Source organism: Gobio gobio (genome assembly GCF_949357685.1).
Source record: "Gobio gobio genome assembly, chromosome: 10".
Taxonomy (NCBI): Eukaryota; Metazoa; Chordata; class Actinopteri; order Cypriniformes; family Gobionidae; genus Gobio; species Gobio gobio.
The window spans coordinates 18111833-18131711 of record NC_137116.1 but is presented as its reverse complement, the minus strand read 5'-3'; the positions used below and the strand labels follow the sequence as shown (position 1 = coordinate 18131711).

Below are 19879 nucleotides of genomic sequence, written 5' to 3'. Positions count from 1 at the left end.
CGTAGTGCTAGGAACAAAATCCCCTGGTACTCGCAGCGGCTGTCCATAAACAAGCTCTGCGGATGAGGACTGAAGGTCCTCCTTTGGCGCAGTCCTGATGCCCAGCATCACCCACGGGAGCTTGTCGACCCAGTTGCTGTCTTTGAGGCTGGCACGCAGGGCAGCCTTCATCGACCTATAAAAACGTTCACAGAGTCCGTTAGCCTGCGGGTGATATGCGGTCGTGCGGTGGAGTTTCACTCCGAGGCTCTGTGCGACAGCATCCCACAGCTCAGACGTAAACTGTGCGCCACGGTCAGAGGATATGTCTGAAGGAGTGCCAAAACGGGCAACCCTGGTGCCAATAAATGCCCGTGTCATCTCGACAGACGCCACTGACGTCAGTGGCACAGCCTCAGGCCAGCGGGTGGTCCTGTCAACCATGGTTAACAGATATGTGAAACCGTGAGATGACGGCAGAGGACCGACCAGGTCCACGTTTACATGGTCAAAACGTCTCTCTGGTACTGAGAACGACTCTAACGGGGCTTTAGTGTGGCGGTGTACTTTGGCCCGTTGGCACTCAACACAAGTGTTAGTCCAATCCCTAACGTCCTTCTTGAGGCCATGCCAAACAAACTTTGCTGCAACCAGTCTCTGTGAGGCTTTCGAACCTGGGTGGGAGAGACCATGGATGGCATCAAAAACTTGTCGTCTCTATCCCGAGGGTACGACCGGCCGTGGACTACCTGTGGAGACGTCACACAGGAGTGTGGTGCCGGCCTCACCAAAAACCACGTCCTCGATCTGCAGCCCTGTAGTCGAGGTCCTCAGGAGTTGCACTCCCGGGTCTGTGGTCTCGGTGCCATGCTGTTGTAATCCAAACCAAGGTGGACGGCCCCTGCCACAGCCCGTGATAGGCAGTCCGCCACGCGGTTGTTCTTACCAGCAATGTGCTGCAAGTCCGTGGTGAACTCTGAAATGTAGGACAGATGACGTTGCTGGCGAGCGGACCACGGCTCAGCTACCTTGGCCATGGCAAAAGTCAGCGGCTTGTGGTCCACAAAAGCAGTGAAATGCCGGCCTTCCAGCAGGGAACGAAAATGTCTGATAGCGAGGTAGAGACACAGAAGCTCCCAGTCGAAAGTGCTGTACTTCCGCTCACAGGGGCGCAGCTGACGGCTAAAGAAAGCCAGCGGTTGCCAGGCCCCGCTTACCCACTGCTCATAGACCGCACCAACAGCGTAATCCGAGGCATCAGAGGTGATGGCGATGGGGGCTGTAGGAGAAGGGTGCGCCAGCATGGTGGCGTTCGCTAGGGCTGCCGTAGTGGCAGCAAAAGCCCTGTCTCTGCTCTCAGTCCAGTCCACAGCGTGCTTGGGTTTACCTTTCAAGGCCTCGTGCAAGGGCCGCATGAGCTGAGCGGCTCTAGGGATGAAGCGGTGGTAAAAATTAACCATGCCGAGGAACTCCTGCAGGGATTTGACGGTGAGCGGGCGTGGGAACTGCGTGACCCCCTCCACCTTTGATGGGAGAGGGACTGCACCGTCCTTAGTGACTCTGTGTCCTAGGAAGTCAATGGTGGAGAGACCGAACTGGCACTTAGCGGGGTTGACAATTAAACCATGCTGGCTAAGCCGCTCAAAAAGGGTTCGGAGGTGCGCCAGGTGCTGAGACTTGGATGTGCTTGCTACTAAGATGTCATCCAAGTACACGAAAAGGAATGGCAGGTCCCGCAACACAGAGTCCATGAGGCGTTGAAAAGATTGGGCGGCGTTTTTAAGGCCAAACGGCATGCGCAGGAACTCAAATAGCCCAAACGGTGTGATTACTGTGCCGTTTTGGGAATGTCCAGTGGTCGTACCGGCACCTGATGATATCCCCGGACGAGGTCAACTTTGGAAAAAATCACCTTGCCCGCCAGGTGTGCTGAAAAATCCTGTATGTTTGGGACTGGGTATCGGTCGGGTGCCGTTGCCTCATTAAGCCGCCGGTAGTCGCCACACGGCCGCCGGCCGCCGCCAGGTTTGGGGACGATGTGGAGGGGCGAAGCCCATGGACTGTCGGATCGGCGGACTATGCCCAGGCGTTCCATGTTTGCAAACTCAGCCTTTGCAACGGCGAGCTTGGTTGGGTCGAGGCGCTGAGCGCGGGCGTAGACGGGTGGACCAGTAGTGGTGAGATGATGCTCCACACCATGCTTCACGGCAGATGCAGAGAAAGTGGGCTGAGTGAGGGCTGGGAAACTGGCAAGTAGACGCATAAAGCATGCCGCATAAAGCCGGCCCCACTGAGCGTACATGTATAAGAGCAAAACGTGACAGCGTTAATCAAACGACGGTTTTTTACATCCACCAACAGTCCATGTGCACACAAAAAATCTGCACCGAGGAGGGGGACGGCAACCTTTGCAGTAACAAAGTCCCAGCCGAACTGCTGTCCTCCGAAACATAATTCGACGTACCTCGTTCCATATGTGCGGATGGGGCTACCATTGGCAGCTTCCATAGGAGGGCCGTGGCTGTCGGTCACCATGTCCAAACGGGATGCAGGCAGGACGCTCCTCTGTGCTCCCGTGTCGCACAGAAAACGCCGTCCAGAGATGCTGTCGCGGATGAAGAGCAGCCTGCCTACGCGGCCGACGCTCATGGCCACTACTGAGAACTGCATGGTGGGCGACATTTGGTTGCCTTGGTTCCAAACTTTGCATGGTAGAAACACAAGCCTGAAGGTTGTTGGGGGCCAGAAAACTGCTGCCGACGAGAAGTGGCTGCTGCGATGAGTGTGGAGTCGTCCTGTGTCACCGAAGCGATGTGTGTGGGAAAAAACGCGGGCGTACAATGTCCCTGACTCGCCAGGAAAAATTTATCAGCCTCTTCAGCCAGTCTCCGACAATCAGTGATTGTGGTGTTAGCTAGTGCAGCTCTCACTTGGGAAGGCAGCTGACGCAGGAAAAGCTGAGTGAAAAGAAAATCAGGTCTGTGTTCACCTAAAAGATCCAGCATACGGTCCATGAGCTCGGATGGTTTGCTGTCACCCAGTCCTTGAAGGGAGAAAAGCCTGCTGGCTCTCTCAGCGTCCGACAGTTCAAACGTTTTCAACAGGTGGGTTTTGAGTGCTGTATACTTCTCAGTTGCCGGATGATTTGTAAGAAGGCTCACTACTCTGGATGCCGTTGAATTTCCGAGAGCCGACACAACGTAGTAGTATTTCGTTGTATCCGCGGTGATCTCGCACAACGCAAACTGCGCTTCAGTCTGGGCGAACCACGCCGATGCCGACGATTCCCAGAATTCGGGGAGTTTAAGAGTGACGGCGTTCGCGGTCATGGTCGTTTCGTGTCTCTGAATACGTCCAGCAGACTAATGTCGGGGTCACCAGTGTGGAAATTGCAGTAAACAACAAGCGACAATTTCTCACGTTGAGTACACGAGCGCGTGTCTCGTTTATTCAGTGAAAACAGAAAACTCAGAATCAAAATGGTGCTGACAAGCGTCCCACATCAACGCGCGTTAAGCACATTTAAAGGGACCGCGGTCCCTGAACAGTCATGAACAAACACGCTAACAAAGTGCTGCATTTATACAGCAGTGTATAGAACAGTGTATAGAACTAAGTTTAACCTCAAAGGTGAATTATGTAAGCCACATTCACTACATATTATTAGTAGTTTGTCAAGAGTTCGGTGCGGCTGAGCACATGGTTAGCGTAGATGCTTTGCGATTTAGCGCACAAGCAGGCCGTAATAAATTTGTGCTGTCCTGCTGCATAGGAATGCTATTTTGTCCTTTTTTAAAACTGAGCCAGACAATGTTTACTACTTTGTTAATAAAAATTAAAAAACACTAATTACAACTATTTCATCCACATCCAGTCTATAAACGAATTGCTGGAGGTCTGTCATTTTGTAAATAGGTAGAGGATAGGTAGAGAAATGGACGGATGGATAAATAGATAGACAGAGAGATGGACAGATAGATAGATATGTGCTTTTATTGTTTTTGATTCTTAGTAAATTAATAAACAAACACAGGAAGCCATAACATCAGCATTCTTTCCGAACTGTACTACTCTTCTTTCCAGGCAAACTACAATGGCGCAGAGACAGTTTCTTTCTGATTGTAATAGGGCATTTCGAGAGTGCACCCAATTACAAGGTAAGTGATCTTGCTTTGTGGCACTGTGGACACCCAGTATTTCCCCTAACGTTTCCTGACCTTAAGATGTTTGGTGTTTATAGATGACTAGTTAACATTGATTTCCCTGTTTTCTTGTTAAATTTTGTCTAGAATGGAAACAATGTCGCGGAGCCTTGAATGGGCAAGAGGGAGACTTGTAGAATCCCAATTAGCCAACGAACTGTTAAATTTAATTGGCGATTTTGTGGCAGACGTTCGGCAGCAGCAACAACCTGGTGGTATGTTTTTTAATATGAGATATGCAGAAGTGGATAGGCTGGACTATTATCGAAAATCTGATGGATGCAGAAATAAATGTTTCGTATTAGAGGTTTTAATGTTCACTGTAAAGAAAGGAAAAATATAAATAATGCAGTTCTAACATAAAATAATCTTACTTGGATAAAGTGAACTGTCAAAGTAAAGTGAATGTCAAACCACTAACTATTGTTGTATCTAATTGTTTTCTATTGCAGCCTCCCTTGGTTATCAAGCTCCACACGTTAGGGGACATAATGGGCGTCCACAGTGTCACATCACCACTGAACAGTTGCGGTTTTTATTGTCTCTTCAGTTCACAATTCCTCAGATAGCAGACATACTGGGCACTTCAAGTCGCACTGTGAAACGACGTCTTAGGTAAATATAGATCTTCCTTTTGTACACAAGTGCACTGTCATCATTTAGTTTAATTGCACAATGATAATTGTCAGCCTGACTTCTCTCCTTACAAACTGAAACATGAAATTCTGTTTTTAAAATATAAAATAAATCAATGTTACACTTAGAATAATTTTAAAAAATGTTTCTTGGCCTTCACAGATCATTCAATCTATCTCTGCGTGGCCGCTTCACAAACATCTCTGATGAGGAGTTGGATGAAAGAGTTCATCAGGTGGTCTGCAGCAATGACTTACTGGGTCCAGAGGCTGTACGAGCAAGACTTTTTGGAGAAGGCTTACTGGTGCAACGAAGGCGCGTGCGTCAAAGTATGCTCCGGACCAACCCCGAAGGGGCTGCACGCAGAGCCATGTCTTCCAGGCTACGTAGGCGGACATACCGAGTTGCAGGGCCAATTCCTTATGGCATCTGGATGGCAACCACAAGCTCATTAGGTGAGTTATGAGTTTATTTCATTATTCATTTTACTTGGAAGCTAAAACCAAGCATGATGAGCACATTTAGTTAAAGGGGTGGTAAACCACGATTTCACTATTCTAACTTTAGCTAGCGTGTAATGTTGCTGCTTGAGCATAAACAACATCTGCAAAGTTACAACGTTCAAAGTTTAAAGCAAAGGGAGATATTTGCTTTTAAAGAAATCAGTTTCTAAGGACTACAGCAAACGGCCAGTAGGCGACTACACACATTTCTCCAGGGCTTGCTGACATCACCAGGCCCAATATTTACATAAACCCCTCCTCCTCGAATATTAAATAAGGGGGGGGGGGGGGTGTTGTTGCCGCGATGCCGAGGAAACGCTGTTATATTCATCCGGATTGCAGGTCTGGGGTAGGACTTGCTCTGTTCAGCCTTCATAGGGACGGGGGTGCGTTGCAGAGCGTTTAACATACAGCATGTTGCACGTGTGTTTGAGTCAGCGGGGAATCAGGCGCGCGCAGGGGAAACAGAGGAAAACATCCAACGTCTTCGCGATTTCAATGCCAGATTTGCACAACGTCAGCTGCGTGAAAAAAACACTGCCGGTGCGTGGATGCACGACGCGCGCGCTGCACATTTCACGGAGGACAACACAAACTTCCACAAACTTCGCGAGTTCAATACAGGATATGCACAACGGCTTGTCCTGAAAGCTGGATTTACAAACAGAAGCTGTTCACGGGCCACAACCTGTAAGTCTGATTTATATTTCATCGATGTGTTTTCCTGTAATATGTTGTAGCAAGGAAGTAAACAGATGACAACGCTGTTCTGCAAACCAGTCTGTTAAATGCTCATTCATACTTAACGTTATCCGACGAACACCTAACATTACAAACACTAACGTTAAAATCTCAACAGCGAACCTGACATTAGTGTAAATGATTCTTTGATTAGAGCTTTTATTGTTTATCTTCAGGCATGCTAAACATGGTTCTGTGTGTGATTTGGCTAACTTACTAGTTAAAGCCAGTGCTTAGTGTTCGTTTTGGGTTAGTTCTTGCGACAGATATTTGGCTATAATCGTTCTAAAAATACAAAAGTTAAAGTGCCATTCAGTAGCGATCATTATAGATCCGTAGTCTTTACTCTTGAGGACTGAAGAGGTTCTGCTCGATCATCTTCACTCAAATGTTCTGGGTCTGATTCGGGCTCATATGGTTTTATTGACGCCGACCAAAGCACAGCCTCCGGTAAGGGGCGTGACGTTTCCGACATACGTACACTAGGCGTTTAGCGAATCACAACACACTGGGCCAGCTAACCAATCAGAGCCCACTGCGTATTTTTGAGGGACTGGCTTCATACAACCCGGAAAGCATCAGACCGGGTAAAAAGGTAAACCCAAGGAGGGACAGGGCAGTGTAGAATAAAGGTCAAATATATGAAAAATAAGGCAATTTTTTTTACAACGAAGCATGAACACATGTTACAGTGCACCCCACAAACACAGTCAAGCCTTCAAAAGAATGTGGTTTACCACCCCTTTAGTTAATACTTGGAAATTATTCATTTCGATTTCAGTCAGATGTAGTTTTGTTTTCAGCCCATTATGTCTTTTTATGGTTGTTGAAAGCCAGCTTGTTGATTGTTCAAAAACATGTTACTTCTGAATTTTATTTTTGAATAATTTCTCTTGTATATATGCATTCCATACATTCTTATGTCAGAGTATTAATATTTCATTTTCAGGTGGAGAATTGTTATTCACGGGGCTATTGATGGCTTTAGCAGACTGGTCACATTTTTGGAAGCTTCAAACAACAACAGAAGCAGCACTGTGATGCAGAAGTTTGTTGAGGCTGTCGACCAGTATGGTGTGCCATCAAGAGTCCGCTGTGACCAAGGTGGAGAGAACAATGCTGTTTGCCTTTTCATGGAGGTTTTTCGAGGTTCTGCCAGGGGGAGTGCTTTGAGGGGAAGGAGCACCCATAACCAACGGGTTGAGAGACTGTGGGGAGATGTTTGGAGAGGTGTTGTTAATGTGTACCATTCGCTGTTCACCCTTTTAGAAGATGATGGAACAGTACATTGCAACAACGAGAGGCATCTTTGGGCACTCCATTACATCTACCTTCCTCGAATAAACCGGGACTTGCATCTTTTTATTAACCAGTGGAACCATCACCGCCTGAGAACTGCAAGGTACATGTCGCCATATCAGATGTTTGTGCGTGGCTGTCTTCGCCTACAGGCTCAAACTCTGACTGGGATCCAGGGAGTGTTTGGTGCTGATGAGCAGCCAGCTCAACTGGACACAGAAATGCCTCACACATCACAGGTACCAGCTTTTAACTGGCCAGACAGCGTTGAAGTCCCCTTGACTGAATATGCCCTGAACAACGACCACTTGGCTGAACTTCAGCAGCTTGTTGACCCCTTGGGAGGACCAAGAGAAAACCTTGGAGTGGACCTCTTGAGAGAGGTTATTAGGTTCCTCGACTCCCTGTGATATGCTTTTATTGTTGTTTGAACATTGTATGAATGTACAGTACCTCTCTCTCCTTCCCCATTTCTATCACTCATTCATCTTACTCAGGTTTGGTTTTGCTTGATGTCTAACATGTTCAGGTTTCCTGGTTTATTTGATTTCCTTGAAATGTTCATAATTTGTCTCCTATAGAATCCTAGTTATTATCCAATCAGTTTAATCATCTTGTGGTTACAGCTTAGATTTTTTGGTTTCATCTCACATGCAGTTTACTTAATATCTGCAACATTTATAAGACAGTGACTTCAAAACTATAGACTTCAAAAATTATTTCGGCGTATTTATTGTGTGTAACTCATTGAATATAAAACAGTGACTAAACTAAACAGTGAAACTTAAAGGAATGGGCAGTTCAGGCCAGATTTTTTTGGGACTTTCACCGTATCCCCCAGAGTTAGATAAGTCCATACATACCATTCTCATCTCCGTGCCATAACTCTGTCTGACGCACCCACCGCTAGCCTAGCTTAGCACAAAAACTGGAGGTAAACGGCTCCAGCTAGCCTACTGCTCAATAAGTGACTAAATAACGCCAACATTTACTATTTACATGTTGTGATGTGTATAGTCACATCGTGTACTAAGACCGACGGAAAATGAGAAGTTGTGATTTTCTAGGCCAATATGGCAGGAACTATTATATGAAAATCGTAACTTTTAATTTTCCGTCGGTCTTAGTACACGATGTGACTATACACATCACAACATGTAAATAGTAAATGTTGGCGTTATTTAGTGAAACAATGTCGCGGAGCCTTGAATGGGCAAGAGGGAGACTTGTAGAATCCCAATTAGCCAACGAACTGTTAAATTTAATTGGCGATTTTGTGGCAGACGTTCGGCAGCAGCAACAACCTGGTGGTATGTTTTTTAATATGAGATATGCAGAAGTGGATAGGCTGGACTATTATCGAAAATCTGATGGATGCAGAAATAAATGTTTCGTATTAGAGGTTTTAATGTTCACTGTAAAGAAAGGAAAAATATAAATAATGCAGTTCTAACATAAAATAATCTTACTTGGATAAAGTGAACTGTCAAAGTAAAGTGAATGTCAAACCACTAACTATTGTTGTATCTAATTGTTTTCTATTGCAGCCTCCCTTGGTTATCAAGCTCCACACGTTAGGGGACATAATGGGCGTCCACAGTGTCACATCACCACTGAACAGTTGCGGTTTTTATTGTCTCTTCAGTTCACAATTCCTCAGATAGCAGACATACTGGGCACTTCAAGTCGCACTGTGAAACGACGTCTTAGGTAAATATAGATCTTCCTTTTGTACACAAGTGCACTGTCATCATTTAGTTTAATTGCACAATGATAATTGTCAGCCTGACTTCTCTCCTTACAAACTGAAACATGAAATTCTGTTTTTAAAATATAAAATAAATCAATGTTACACTTAGAATAATTTTAAAAAATGTTTCTTGGCCTTCACAGATCATTCAATCTATCTCTGCGTGGCCGCTTCACAAACATCTCTGATGAGGAGTTGGATGAAAGAGTTCATCAGGTGGTCTGCAGCAATGACTTACTGGGTCCAGAGGCTGTACGAGCAAGACTTTTTGGAGAAGGCTTACTGGTGCAACGAAGGCGCGTGCGTCAAAGTATGCTCCGGACCAACCCCGAAGGGGCTGCACGCAGAGCCATGTCTTCCAGGCTACGTAGGCGGACATACCGAGTTGCAGGGCCAATTCCTTATGGCATCTGGATGGCAACCACAAGCTCATTAGGTGAGTTATGAGTTTATTTCATTATTCATTTTACTTGGAAGCTAAAACCAAGCATGATGGGCACATTTAGTTAAAGGGGTGGTAAACCACGATTTCACTATTCTAACTTTAGCTAGCGTGTAATGTTGCTGCTTGAGCATAAACAACATCTGCAAAGTTACAACGTTCAAAGTTTAAAGCAAAGGGAGATATTTGCTTTTAAAGAAATCAGTTTCTAAGGACTACAGCAAACGGCCAGTAGGCGACTACACACATTTCTCCAGGGCTTGCTGACATCACCAGGCCCAATATTTACATAAACCCCTCCTCCTCGAATATTAAATAAGGGGGGGGGGGGGGGGGTGTTGTTGCCGCGATGCCGAGGAAACGCTGTTATATTCATCCGGATTGCAGGTCTGGGGTAGGACTTGCTCTGTTCAGCCTTCATAGGGACGGGGGTGCGTTGCAGAGCGTTTAACATACAGCATGTTGCACGTGTGTTTGAGTCAGCGGGGAATCAGGCGCGCGCAGGGGAAACAGAGGAAAACATCCAACGTCTTCGCGATTTCAATGCCAGATTTGCACAACGTCAGCTGCGTGAAAAAAACACTGCCGGTGCGTGGATGCACGACGCGCGCGCTGCACATTTCACGGAGGACAACACAAACTTCCACAAACTTCGCGAGTTCAATACAGGATATGCACAACGGCTTGTCCTGAAAGCTGGATTTACAAACAGAAGCTGTTCACGGGCCACAACCTGTAAGTCTGATTTATATTTCATCGATGTGTTTTCCTGTAATATGTTGTAGCAAGGAAGTAAACAGATGACAACGCTGTTCTGCAAACCAGTCTGTTAAATGCTCATTCATACTTAACGTTATCCGACGAACACCTAACATTACAAACACTAACGTTAAAATCTCAACAGCGAACCTGACATTAGTGTAAATGATTCTTTGATTAGAGCTTTTATTGTTTATCTTCAGGCATGCTAAACATGGTTCTGTGTGTGATTTGGCTAACTTACTAGTTAAAGCCAGTGCTTAGTGTTCGTTTTGGGTTAGTTCTTGCGACAGATATTTGGCTATAATCGTTCTAAAAATACAAAAGTTAAAGTGCCATTCAGTAGCGATCATTATAGATCCGTAGTCTTTACTCTTGAGGACTGAAGAGGTTCTGCTCGATCATCTTCACTCAAATGTTCTGGGTCTGATTCGGGCTCATATGGTTTTATTGACGCCGACCAAAGCACAGCCTCCGGTAAGGGGCGTGACGTTTCCGACATACGTACACTAGGCGTTTAGCGAATCACAACACACTGGGCCAGCTAACCAATCAGAGCCCACTGCGTATTTTTGAGGGACTGGCTTCATACAACCCGGAAAGCATCAGACCGGGTAAAAAGGTAAACCCAAGGAGGGACAGGGCAGTGTAGAATAAAGGTCAAATATATGAAAAATAAGGCAATTTTTTTTACAACGAAGCATGAACACATGTTACAGTGCACCCCACAAACACAGTCAAGCCTTCAAAAGAATGTGGTTTACCACCCCTTTAGTTAATACTTGGAAATTATTCATTTCGATTTCAGTCAGATGTAGTTTTGTTTTCAGCCCATTATGTCTTTTTATGGTTGTTGAAAGCCAGCTTGTTGATTGTTCAAAAACATGTTACTTCTGAATTTTATTTTTGAATAATTTCTCTTGTATATATGCATTCCATACATTCTTATGTCAGAGTATTAATATTTCATTTTCAGGTGGAGAATTGTTATTCACGGGGCTATTGATGGCTTTAGCAGACTGGTCACATTTTTGGAAGCTTCAAACAACAACAGAAGCAGCACTGTGATGCAGAAGTTTGTTGAGGCTGTCGACCAGTATGGTGTGCCATCAAGAGTCCGCTGTGACCAAGGTGGAGAGAACAATGCTGTTTGCCTTTTCATGGAGGTTTTTCGAGGTTCTGCCAGGGGGAGTGCTTTGAGGGGAAGGAGCACCCATAACCAACGGGTTGAGAGACTGTGGGGAGATGTTTGGAGAGGTGTTGTTAATGTGTACCATTCGCTGTTCACCCTTTTAGAAGATGATGGAACAGTACATTGCAACAACGAGAGGCATCTTTGGGCACTCCATTACATCTACCTTCCTCGAATAAACCGGGACTTGCATCTTTTTATTAACCAGTGGAACCATCACCGCCTGAGAACTGCAAGGTACATGTCGCCATATCAGATGTTTGTGCGTGGCTGTCTTCGCCTACAGGCTCAAACTCTGACTGGGATCCAGGGAGTGTTTGGTGCTGATGAGCAGCCAGCTCAACTGGACACAGAAATGCCTCACACATCACAGGTACCAGCTTTTAACTGGCCAGACAGCGTTGAAGTCCCCTTGACTGAATATGCCCTGAACAACGACCACTTGGCTGAACTTCAGCAGCTTGTTGACCCCTTGGGAGGACCAAGAGAAAACCTTGGAGTGGACCTCTTGAGAGAGGTTATTAGGTTCCTCGACTCCCTGTGATATGCTTTTATTGTTGTTTGAACATTGTATGAATGTACAGTACCTCTCTCTCCTTCCCCATTTCTATCACTCATTCATCTTACTCAGGTTTGGTTTTGCTTGATGTCTAACATGTTCAGGTTTCCTGGTTTATTTGATTTCCTTGAAATGTTCATAATTTGTCTCCTATAGAATCCTAGTTATTATCCAATCAGTTTAATCATCTTGTGGTTACAGCTTAGATTTTTTGGTTTCATCTCACATGCAGTTTACTTAATATCTGCAACATTTATAAGACAGTGACTTCAAAACTATAGACTTCAAAAATTATTTCGGCGTATTTATTGTGTGTAACTCATTGAATATAAAACAGTGACTAAACTAAACAGTGAAACTTAAAGGAATGGGCAGTTCAGGCCAGATTTTTTTGGGACTTTCACCGTATCCCCCAGAGTTAGATAAGTCCATACATACCATTCTCATCTCCGTGCCATAACTCTGTCTGACGCACCCACCGCTAGCCTAGCTTAGCACAAAGACTGGAGGTAAACGGCTCCAGCTAGCCTACTGCTCAATAAGTGACTAAATAACGCCAACATTTACTATTTACATGTTGTGATGTGTATAGTCACATCGTGTACTAAGACCGACGGAAAATGAGAAGTTGTGATTTTCTAGGCCAATATGGCAGGAACTATTATATGAAAATCGTAACTTTTAATTTTCCGTCGGTCTTAGTACACGATGTGACTATACACATCACAGCATGTAAATAGTAAAATGTTGGCGTTATTTTGTCACTTATTGAGCAGTAGGCTAGCTGGAGCCGTTGACCTCCAGTCTTTGTGCTAAGCTAGGCTAGCTGGAGCCGTTTACCTCCAGTCTTTGTGCTAAGCTAGGCTAGCTGGAGCCGTTTACCTCCAGTCTTTGTGCTAAGCTAGGCTAGCTGGAGCCGTTTACCTCCAGTCTTTGTGCTAAGCTAGGCTAGCTGGAGCCGTTTACCTCCAGTCTTTGTGCTAAGCTAGGCTAGCTGGAGCCGTTTACCTCCAGTCTTTGTGCTAAGCTAGGCTAGCTGGAGCCGTTTACCTCCAGTCTTTGTGCTAAGCTAGGCTAGCTGGAGCCGTTTACCTCCAGTCTTTGTGCTAAGCTAGGCTAGCGGTGGGTGTGTCAGACAGAGTTATGGCACGGAGATGAGAGTGGTATGTATGGACTTATCTAACTCTGGGGGGATACGGTGAATAAGCTAAGTCCCAAAAAGTCAGTGTGTTCCTTTAAATGAACAGTGAAACATTTGTGTTAATTTCAGTGAATACATTGAATATAAAATAGCAACTTGTTAGAAAGGAACTCAATAGAAAATACAACTTAACAAAAATTAAACATTTAGGCCAGAGATGCCCAAACTAGGGCCCGCGGGCCAAAGTTGGCCCGTGGTAACCTTTGATTTGGCCCACCATACCGTCCGAGGAGAGAGAGAGAGGGGAGGTGATACCTTCGACACAGATTGTCATTTCTAATTTGACATAACAATTTTGTTTGTTCTATTGTTGAACTACAACAGAGTAAACTGAAATTAAATGTTTAAATTAAATGTAAATTAATTTAAAAATATATATATTGTAAATGCGCAATTCAAGGTGCAGCACTGCGTGCTTTGCGACACGACGTCAATAAACGTCAACAAATTAAACGCAATAATGGAGAAATCAAGGCAGTGGCACACAGACAAGAGAAATTTTAAAAAAACTTGGCAAGATGAGTTTTTATTCACAGAAGTCAAATCAAAGGCAGTATGTCTAGTTTGCAAACAGTCGGTTGCTGTTTTAAAAGAGTACAATATCCGTCGTCATTATGACACAAAACATTCTGCAGCTTTCTCAAAGTACAGCGGCGAGGCGCGAAAACAGAAGGCTAACGAGCTGCTTGCTGGACTTCGATCTGAACAGAGCGCGTTACTACGTCCTTCATCAGCACAAGAAAGCGCCACACGGGCCAGTTATCAGATTTCCGCTCTAATTGCTAAAAGTGGAAGAGCCTTCGCTACTGGAGAGTTCGTCAAGGCATGTCTTGCAGTGGCTGCAGAAGCAGTTTGTCCTTCTCAGGTACGAATGTTCTCACAAATTAGCCTGTCAAGAAATACTGTTACCCGACGCATAGAGGACATGGCTCAAGACATCGGCGAGCAAATCAAGGCAAAGGCGAGTGCGTTCTCTGCCTATTCAATAGCCTGTGACGAGAGCACCGACATATCCGATTCCGCACAGCTGTTGGTATTTTTGCGTGGAGTAAATGAAACTTTTGATGTGACACAAGAGCTGGCTGGCATTGAGACCCTTTCTGGTACTACTAAAGGAGAAGATCTCTTTTTTGCTGTTGAGAGAGTGTTGGAAAAAAATGAATTAAAGTGGGAGAAGATGGCCGGCATTACAACTGACGGAGCGCCGGCAATGGTAGGGAGGAAATCTGGCCTTGCTGCATTTGTGTCTCAGAAAGTCAGTGAATGTGGAGGAAAAGTTGTTAAGTACCACTGCATTTTACATCAAGAACAACTATGTGCTAAATCTGTCAGGCTTGTGGATGTGATGCGTGACGTCGTCAAAATTGTCAACAATATACGCTCCAAGGCGCTTTCTCACCGACAGTTCAAGACACTGATGGATGAGATGGATGCGCAATATGGTGATGTGTTGTACCACCAGGAGGTCAGATGGCTCAGCCGTGGAAAAGTTCTCAGAAGATTTTTTGATCTGCGTGATGAGATCAGAGTTTTTCAGGAAAGCAAGGATGGGAATATTCAAGTGCCCACTGATAAGAAATGGCTCTCTGACCTGGCTTTCCTTGTGGATGTAACAGAGATGCTCAATATTTTGAATGTTCAGCTCCAGGGAAAGGACCAGATTATCACCCAGCTTTTTGATCACATCAGAGCCTTCAAACAAAAACTACTGCTGCTCAGAAGACATCTCTCAGCAGGTAACAGTAACATTTACAGTTATAATATTCAGGATATTTTGTGCAATTATAATTATATTATTATTAATTATATTCAGAATTATATGTGGAGTTTACATTTATAATCAGTCATGTAAGCATTTGTATTTTTGTTATACATCAAGCTGCTAAAATGTGCTTAAAATTTGCTAGTTTCTTAAATTGTCATGAAATAATAATCTTCTTTTTTCAGTTATTTATTCTATTTTTCTCCCTCTGTTTTACATCCCTGTCCTTGTCTCACACTGTTCTTTCTGTTTCTCATCCCACATGCAGGAAATCTAGTTCATTTTCCCTGTCTTGGAGAGGTAGGCATGGTGAAAGAGAAGGTCCATGAGTATGATGCTGTTCTCAGCAACCTTATCCAGGAGTTTGACAGCCGCTTTGAGGACTTCAGACACAGCACTGTTGACTTTGAGTTGTTTGCACAACCCTTCACCATCAGTGTGGATGCAGTCAGAGATGATCTTCAGATGGAACTAATTGAGCTTCAGTGTGATTCAGAACTGAAACACAAGTTCACATCCCTTCCCTTGCCAGACTTCTACAAATGTGTCCCAGCAAACAGGTACCCAAAGATGTGTAAGCAGGCACAAGTGATGCTGTCTCTGTTTGGCAGTACCTACCTCTGCGAGCAGACTTTCAGTCTGATGAACTTGAACAAGAGTAAACTAAGAAGCCAAATAACTGACTCTCACCTACATAATATCTTGTCTTTGTCTGTAAGTCAGCTACAGCCCAATCTTGAAAAACTTCTGAAAAATAAGGACCAGCTTCATATCTCTCATTAGGTCACTGACATTGCAACCACATGGTTTTATTATTGATTGTGTATTTGGCATTGAACTGTATTGTACATTGAACTTGGGGATTGTTACCCATATTGTTCATTAAAATGCAAAACTTTACAAATAAAACTGCATTAGTTAATCAGATTAAAGTTGTTTTATATTTATTTTAAATATTATGAAATAACCCATAGCAACTTTAATGTAATACAGTTTGATTTATGATGCAAAATTTACTTTTGGCCCACGGCTCTGAATCAAGTTTGATTTTTGGCCCTTCATAGGAAAAAGTTTGGGCACCCCTGATTTAGGCCTACTGTAAACCAAACTGGCCTGAACTGCCCATTCCCATTTCCATGCCACTTTTAAATGCTGCATAGGTGTTTTTCACAGGAATTCTACAAATTAATGAACATGTGTTGGCAGATGGGAACATTGCTAGTTCATCATCATGTTCATGAAGGAAGGACAGCTCTGGCTGTGTTTGAAATCCCATTGCTGGAATCCTCTCCAATCCTGTGGCAAATATTAAAACGTGCTGCAGGGAAATTGGAGCTGCATCTCCACCTGTCCAGAAGTGATAAGACATATTTATGAATATAAACTCTTTTCTTTAAGTACTTTGTAAAGCCGCATGATTCTGGACATTTTTTTGTTTCAAATAGAGATCACAATTCTGAACAGACAATTAAAAAAATGTTTGTTGCTGCAGTCTATTTTAAAAATGTTAAATTAATTTCAATGAACTAATAAAAAAATATGGGTTGAGTGAATGATTCAATGATTAACTCATAAAGACTTGTTTCATTACTGTATTAATTTGAATGACTATCTTTAATAGTTCAATGACAAATACATTTTCAAGTCACTTGTCGCCACCTGCTGGTGTAATGATGCAATCATTATTTGAAGCACCCAGTTACTTTCAAAAGGTGATTTACTCTATTTTGATCACTACTGTAGACATCAGTGTTTCTATCCAAACTATGTTCTTTGTGAACGAACGTACTTTTCCAAGGTGTAACAGACAGATAAATCTTTGTCAAATAGGAATGATATCATGTGGGTGTTTGAAGCAAGATAACAATTTTTTAGCGATTAATCGTGCACCTCTAGTACTTAGTAGTTAACAAGTAAATATTTCAAATAGTTTTTTGTGATTCTGAGTTTGAAGACTGTCTTACCCTCGACCTCCAGAAGCCAGTCCCGCCAGAATGCAACTGCCCTAGACTCTTGTCTCCTTTTGTGGGAGCCTCTTGGTGAGGTGAACTGTGGCTTGTTTTAAACTACAGTTAGCAAATGTGTATATTTATTTTTATTTGCTGTTATATTTAATTAATTGGCCAAATGGTGTTTTGTGGTGTGGGCAAAGGCCTGAAAGTTTCAACCCGGAGAGCAGATTTGTACTCTTTTTAAAACCAATTATTGTTTGATATTTAGTTTGCTTTATAGTTTATTATATTTGTATCCAGAATTACAGTTTGAAGGTAAAATTACACCTAAACTGTAAAACAGAAAATTAAAGTAAAATATCTTAATTAGTATCTTAACAGTGTTTTCTATAAAACTTTTAATGTAAATTTCTGTGAAGTTTTTGAACTTTATTTGACTTAAGATATTTTACTTTAATTTTACGTTTTTTGTTTTGGCAGCCGTAGCTGCCAGTCATTTGACCGTTTTTTTAGGTTTTTATTTTTTACAGTGTAAATATAAAACTAATAAGATTTACTTTAAAATTCCAAAGAATAATGTTAAATTGTTAGTATGGACATAAACCTTTAATACAATGAGCTAAATATTTTATTACAGATTATTTCTGTCATTTTACATACATTTGTATGTAATTTATGAAAACAGAAAAATAATACAGTGATGTTCCTGTATAAAAAAACGAGAATTACTGTAATTTGTCATTAATGATATAATCCTTAAAATAACAGTCAAGTTGTTTATTTACATTTATTGTTTGTATAGATACTGTATAAATAATACAGTGAAATAATCATGTATAAAAAACAGAATTACTCTAATTTGTCATTAATGATAAAATAATGGTCAAGTTCTTAATTTACAGACATTGTTTGTAATTTTACATGAATTTGTATGTAATTTATGAAAACAGAAAACTACTGTATAAATAATAGGGTAATTCCCTGTATAAAAAAAATGAGAATTAGGCTACTGTAATTTGTCATTAATGATAAAATAATAGTCAAGTTGTTAATTTACAGATATTGTTTGTAATTTTACATGAATTTGTATGTTATTTATGAAAACAGAAAAATAATACAGTGATGTTCCTGTATAAAAAATGAGAATTACTGTAATTTGTCATTAAAGGGGCTATATGCAACTTTTCCCCCAAAATAAACGTATCAAAATAGCCTTTTTATTTTACCATTTATGACTCAAACATCTCCTGATGAGCATACTGACACCTTGTCCGCTCACAGTGGGTGCACCTATAAGCCTGTATCCTATTTTTCCTATTTTCTGGCGGGTCGTTTTTTCCCGCGCTGTCTGCGGATGTGACGTCACCACCGCTGCGAGAGCGAGCAGAAAATAAGAGCAGTTCTGTTTTTTGGCCACAGGTGTCAGTCGCGAGTTTAAATTTCAGAAAAACGCATATAGCCCCTTTAATGATATAATCCTTAAAATAACAGTCAAGTTGTTTATTTAGATATTGTTTGTAATTGTACATCATTTTAAACATAATTCTAAATTACAAGAAAATACTGTAAAAAAACCTGAAGTTTTTTCTGTAAAATAAGGATTTGTTTTTTACAGTGTAACCTTATTGGTTGCACCTCCAATGCGTCACACACATCTATTGTGAGTGGTGGATTTCAAACCTCAAAACGCCCCTTTTTTGCATCTTGTGAAAACGATATACCCAAATGAAAATGTCTACAGCTCTTAAACCCTATGGTCTATAATCTTAAAACTGGTCTCATTTTAAACTAGACACTTGAAATGTTGCTACCCAAGAGTCATAATAACTCAAAGTAATATGGGAACAGAGTAATATACATGTAAATATACATGTAAGTGACTCACGTTTTTTTTTTTTTTTTCACTTAGGGAAAAAAATATGATAATTTAATGTTAAGAGCCTGAAAATAACTTAAATATAAAACTGAATGTCTAATCATGACATGATTCAAATATGAGGATGATTCTCTCAGTAATGTAGCTTCTGTAAGCTTTTATGTCAAGAAAAGTCTAGGCGTCCTTTCAAAAAGGCCATTTATTTCAGAACATTTGCAATTGTAAAGAGTAGTTTTTCATTCAAATAAATCTGCAATAAACTGCTAATTATAATGGATAAACAGTTACGACGCATGCGCGAGAATATGACGTAGCGCCAGCGTTCGGGAATCGATGAAATGCACGCTTTAGTCCGATTTTGAGAACTACACCGAGACCTAAAGCACGATCAGTGTAGAATTCAACAGCTGAGACACGCGCGTTTTACTCTGCCTGTAAACAAATCTCTTCTGGGTCATCTGTCCGAACGCCGGATCTGCGTCATATTCTCGCGCATGCGTCGTGGAGGCACACACGGAAGACAAGAAAAAGTTGGATAAAGGTGTTATTTTGATTTTTTTTTGCGCACAAAAACTATTGTCGTCGCATCGTAAAGTTATTGTAGAGCCACTGTGGTGAGATGGACTTTGTAACGACGGTTTAAGTGCCTTTTAAGCGTCTTGGGAGTGTAAATGTACTGAATGCCAATGGAGGCCTATCTGAAGCCTTTCTCAGCATCAGCTTTACACTAAAATATCTTCATTTGTGTTCCGAAGATGAACGGAGGTCTTACGGGTCTCGAACGACATGAGGGTGAGGAATTAATGACAGAATTTTCATTTTTGGGTGAACTAACCCTTTAAGCCTTGTTTATACTCGCCGCGGCCGCAAGAGCGCGAGGGTGCGCGCGGCAAAAATGACGTCAACGCGGAGGGGGCGGTCTCGCGCGTTGGCTCCGCAAGACCCCCCCATTTCGCCTGCCGGTGCGCAGCGCATTTAGAGACAGCGTGCTGGTGTTATGAAAGCCTACGCAGTAAGCACTAGTAG

At 42.7% G+C, this 19879-nt stretch overlaps 3 protein-coding genes across 3 annotated transcripts; all 3 read left to right on the top strand.

Moving 5' to 3' along the window:
• Positions 1-320: 320 nt before the first annotated feature.
• LOC307132937 (uncharacterized protein) lies at positions 321-8189 on the top strand. The gene is made up of 5 exons (XM_079827567.1): positions 321-4136; positions 4269-4396; positions 4634-4796; positions 4980-5272; positions 7011-8189. Exons 2-5 carry the CDS (start codon positions 4270-4272, stop codon positions 7100-7102), a joined length of 675 nt encoding a protein of 224 aa, XP_079683693.1. The 5' UTR covers positions 321-4136; position 4269; the 3' UTR covers positions 7103-8189.
• A 363-nt stretch (positions 8190-8552) lies between these two features.
• On the top strand, positions 8553-12474 carry LOC307132939 (uncharacterized protein; the record flags this gene model as incomplete). Its single annotated transcript, XM_079827569.1, has 4 exons — positions 8553-8670; positions 8908-9070; positions 9254-9546; positions 11288-12474. The coding sequence occupies 4 exons, from the start codon at positions 8553-8555 to the stop codon at positions 11377-11379; spliced, it is 666 nt and encodes a 221-aa protein (XP_079683695.1). The 3' UTR covers positions 11380-12474.
• Positions 12475-14224: 1750 nt separating this feature from the next.
• LOC307132936 (general transcription factor II-I repeat domain-containing protein 2B-like) lies at positions 14225-17069 on the top strand. The gene is made up of 2 exons (XM_079827566.1): positions 14225-14999; positions 15294-17069. The coding sequence occupies exons 1-2, from the start codon at positions 14441-14443 to the stop codon at positions 15806-15808; spliced, it is 1074 nt and encodes a 357-aa protein (XP_079683692.1). The 5' UTR covers positions 14225-14440; the 3' UTR covers positions 15809-17069.
• Positions 17070-19879: the final 2810 nt, after the last annotated feature.

Excerpts from the sequence above, each read along its gene's own strand:
- LOC307132937 (XM_079827567.1), top strand. The coding sequence starts at position 4,270 with ATGGAAACAATGTCGCGGAGCCTTGAATGGGCAAGAGGGAGACTTGTA. Across the intron at positions 4,397-4,633 it reads GCAGCAGCAACAACCTGGTG|CCTCCCTTGGTTATCAAGCT; the intron begins GTATGTTTTTTA and ends TTTCTATTGCAG. Across the intron at positions 5,273-7,010 it reads GGCAACCACAAGCTCATTAG|GTGGAGAATTGTTATTCACG; the intron begins GTGAGTTATGAG and ends TTTCATTTTCAG.
- LOC307132936 (XM_079827566.1), top strand. The coding sequence starts at position 14,441 with ATGGCCGGCATTACAACTGACGGAGCGCCGGCAATGGTAGGGAGGAAA. Across the intron at positions 15,000-15,293 it reads CAGAAGACATCTCTCAGCAG|GAAATCTAGTTCATTTTCCC; the intron begins GTAACAGTAACA and ends TCCCACATGCAG.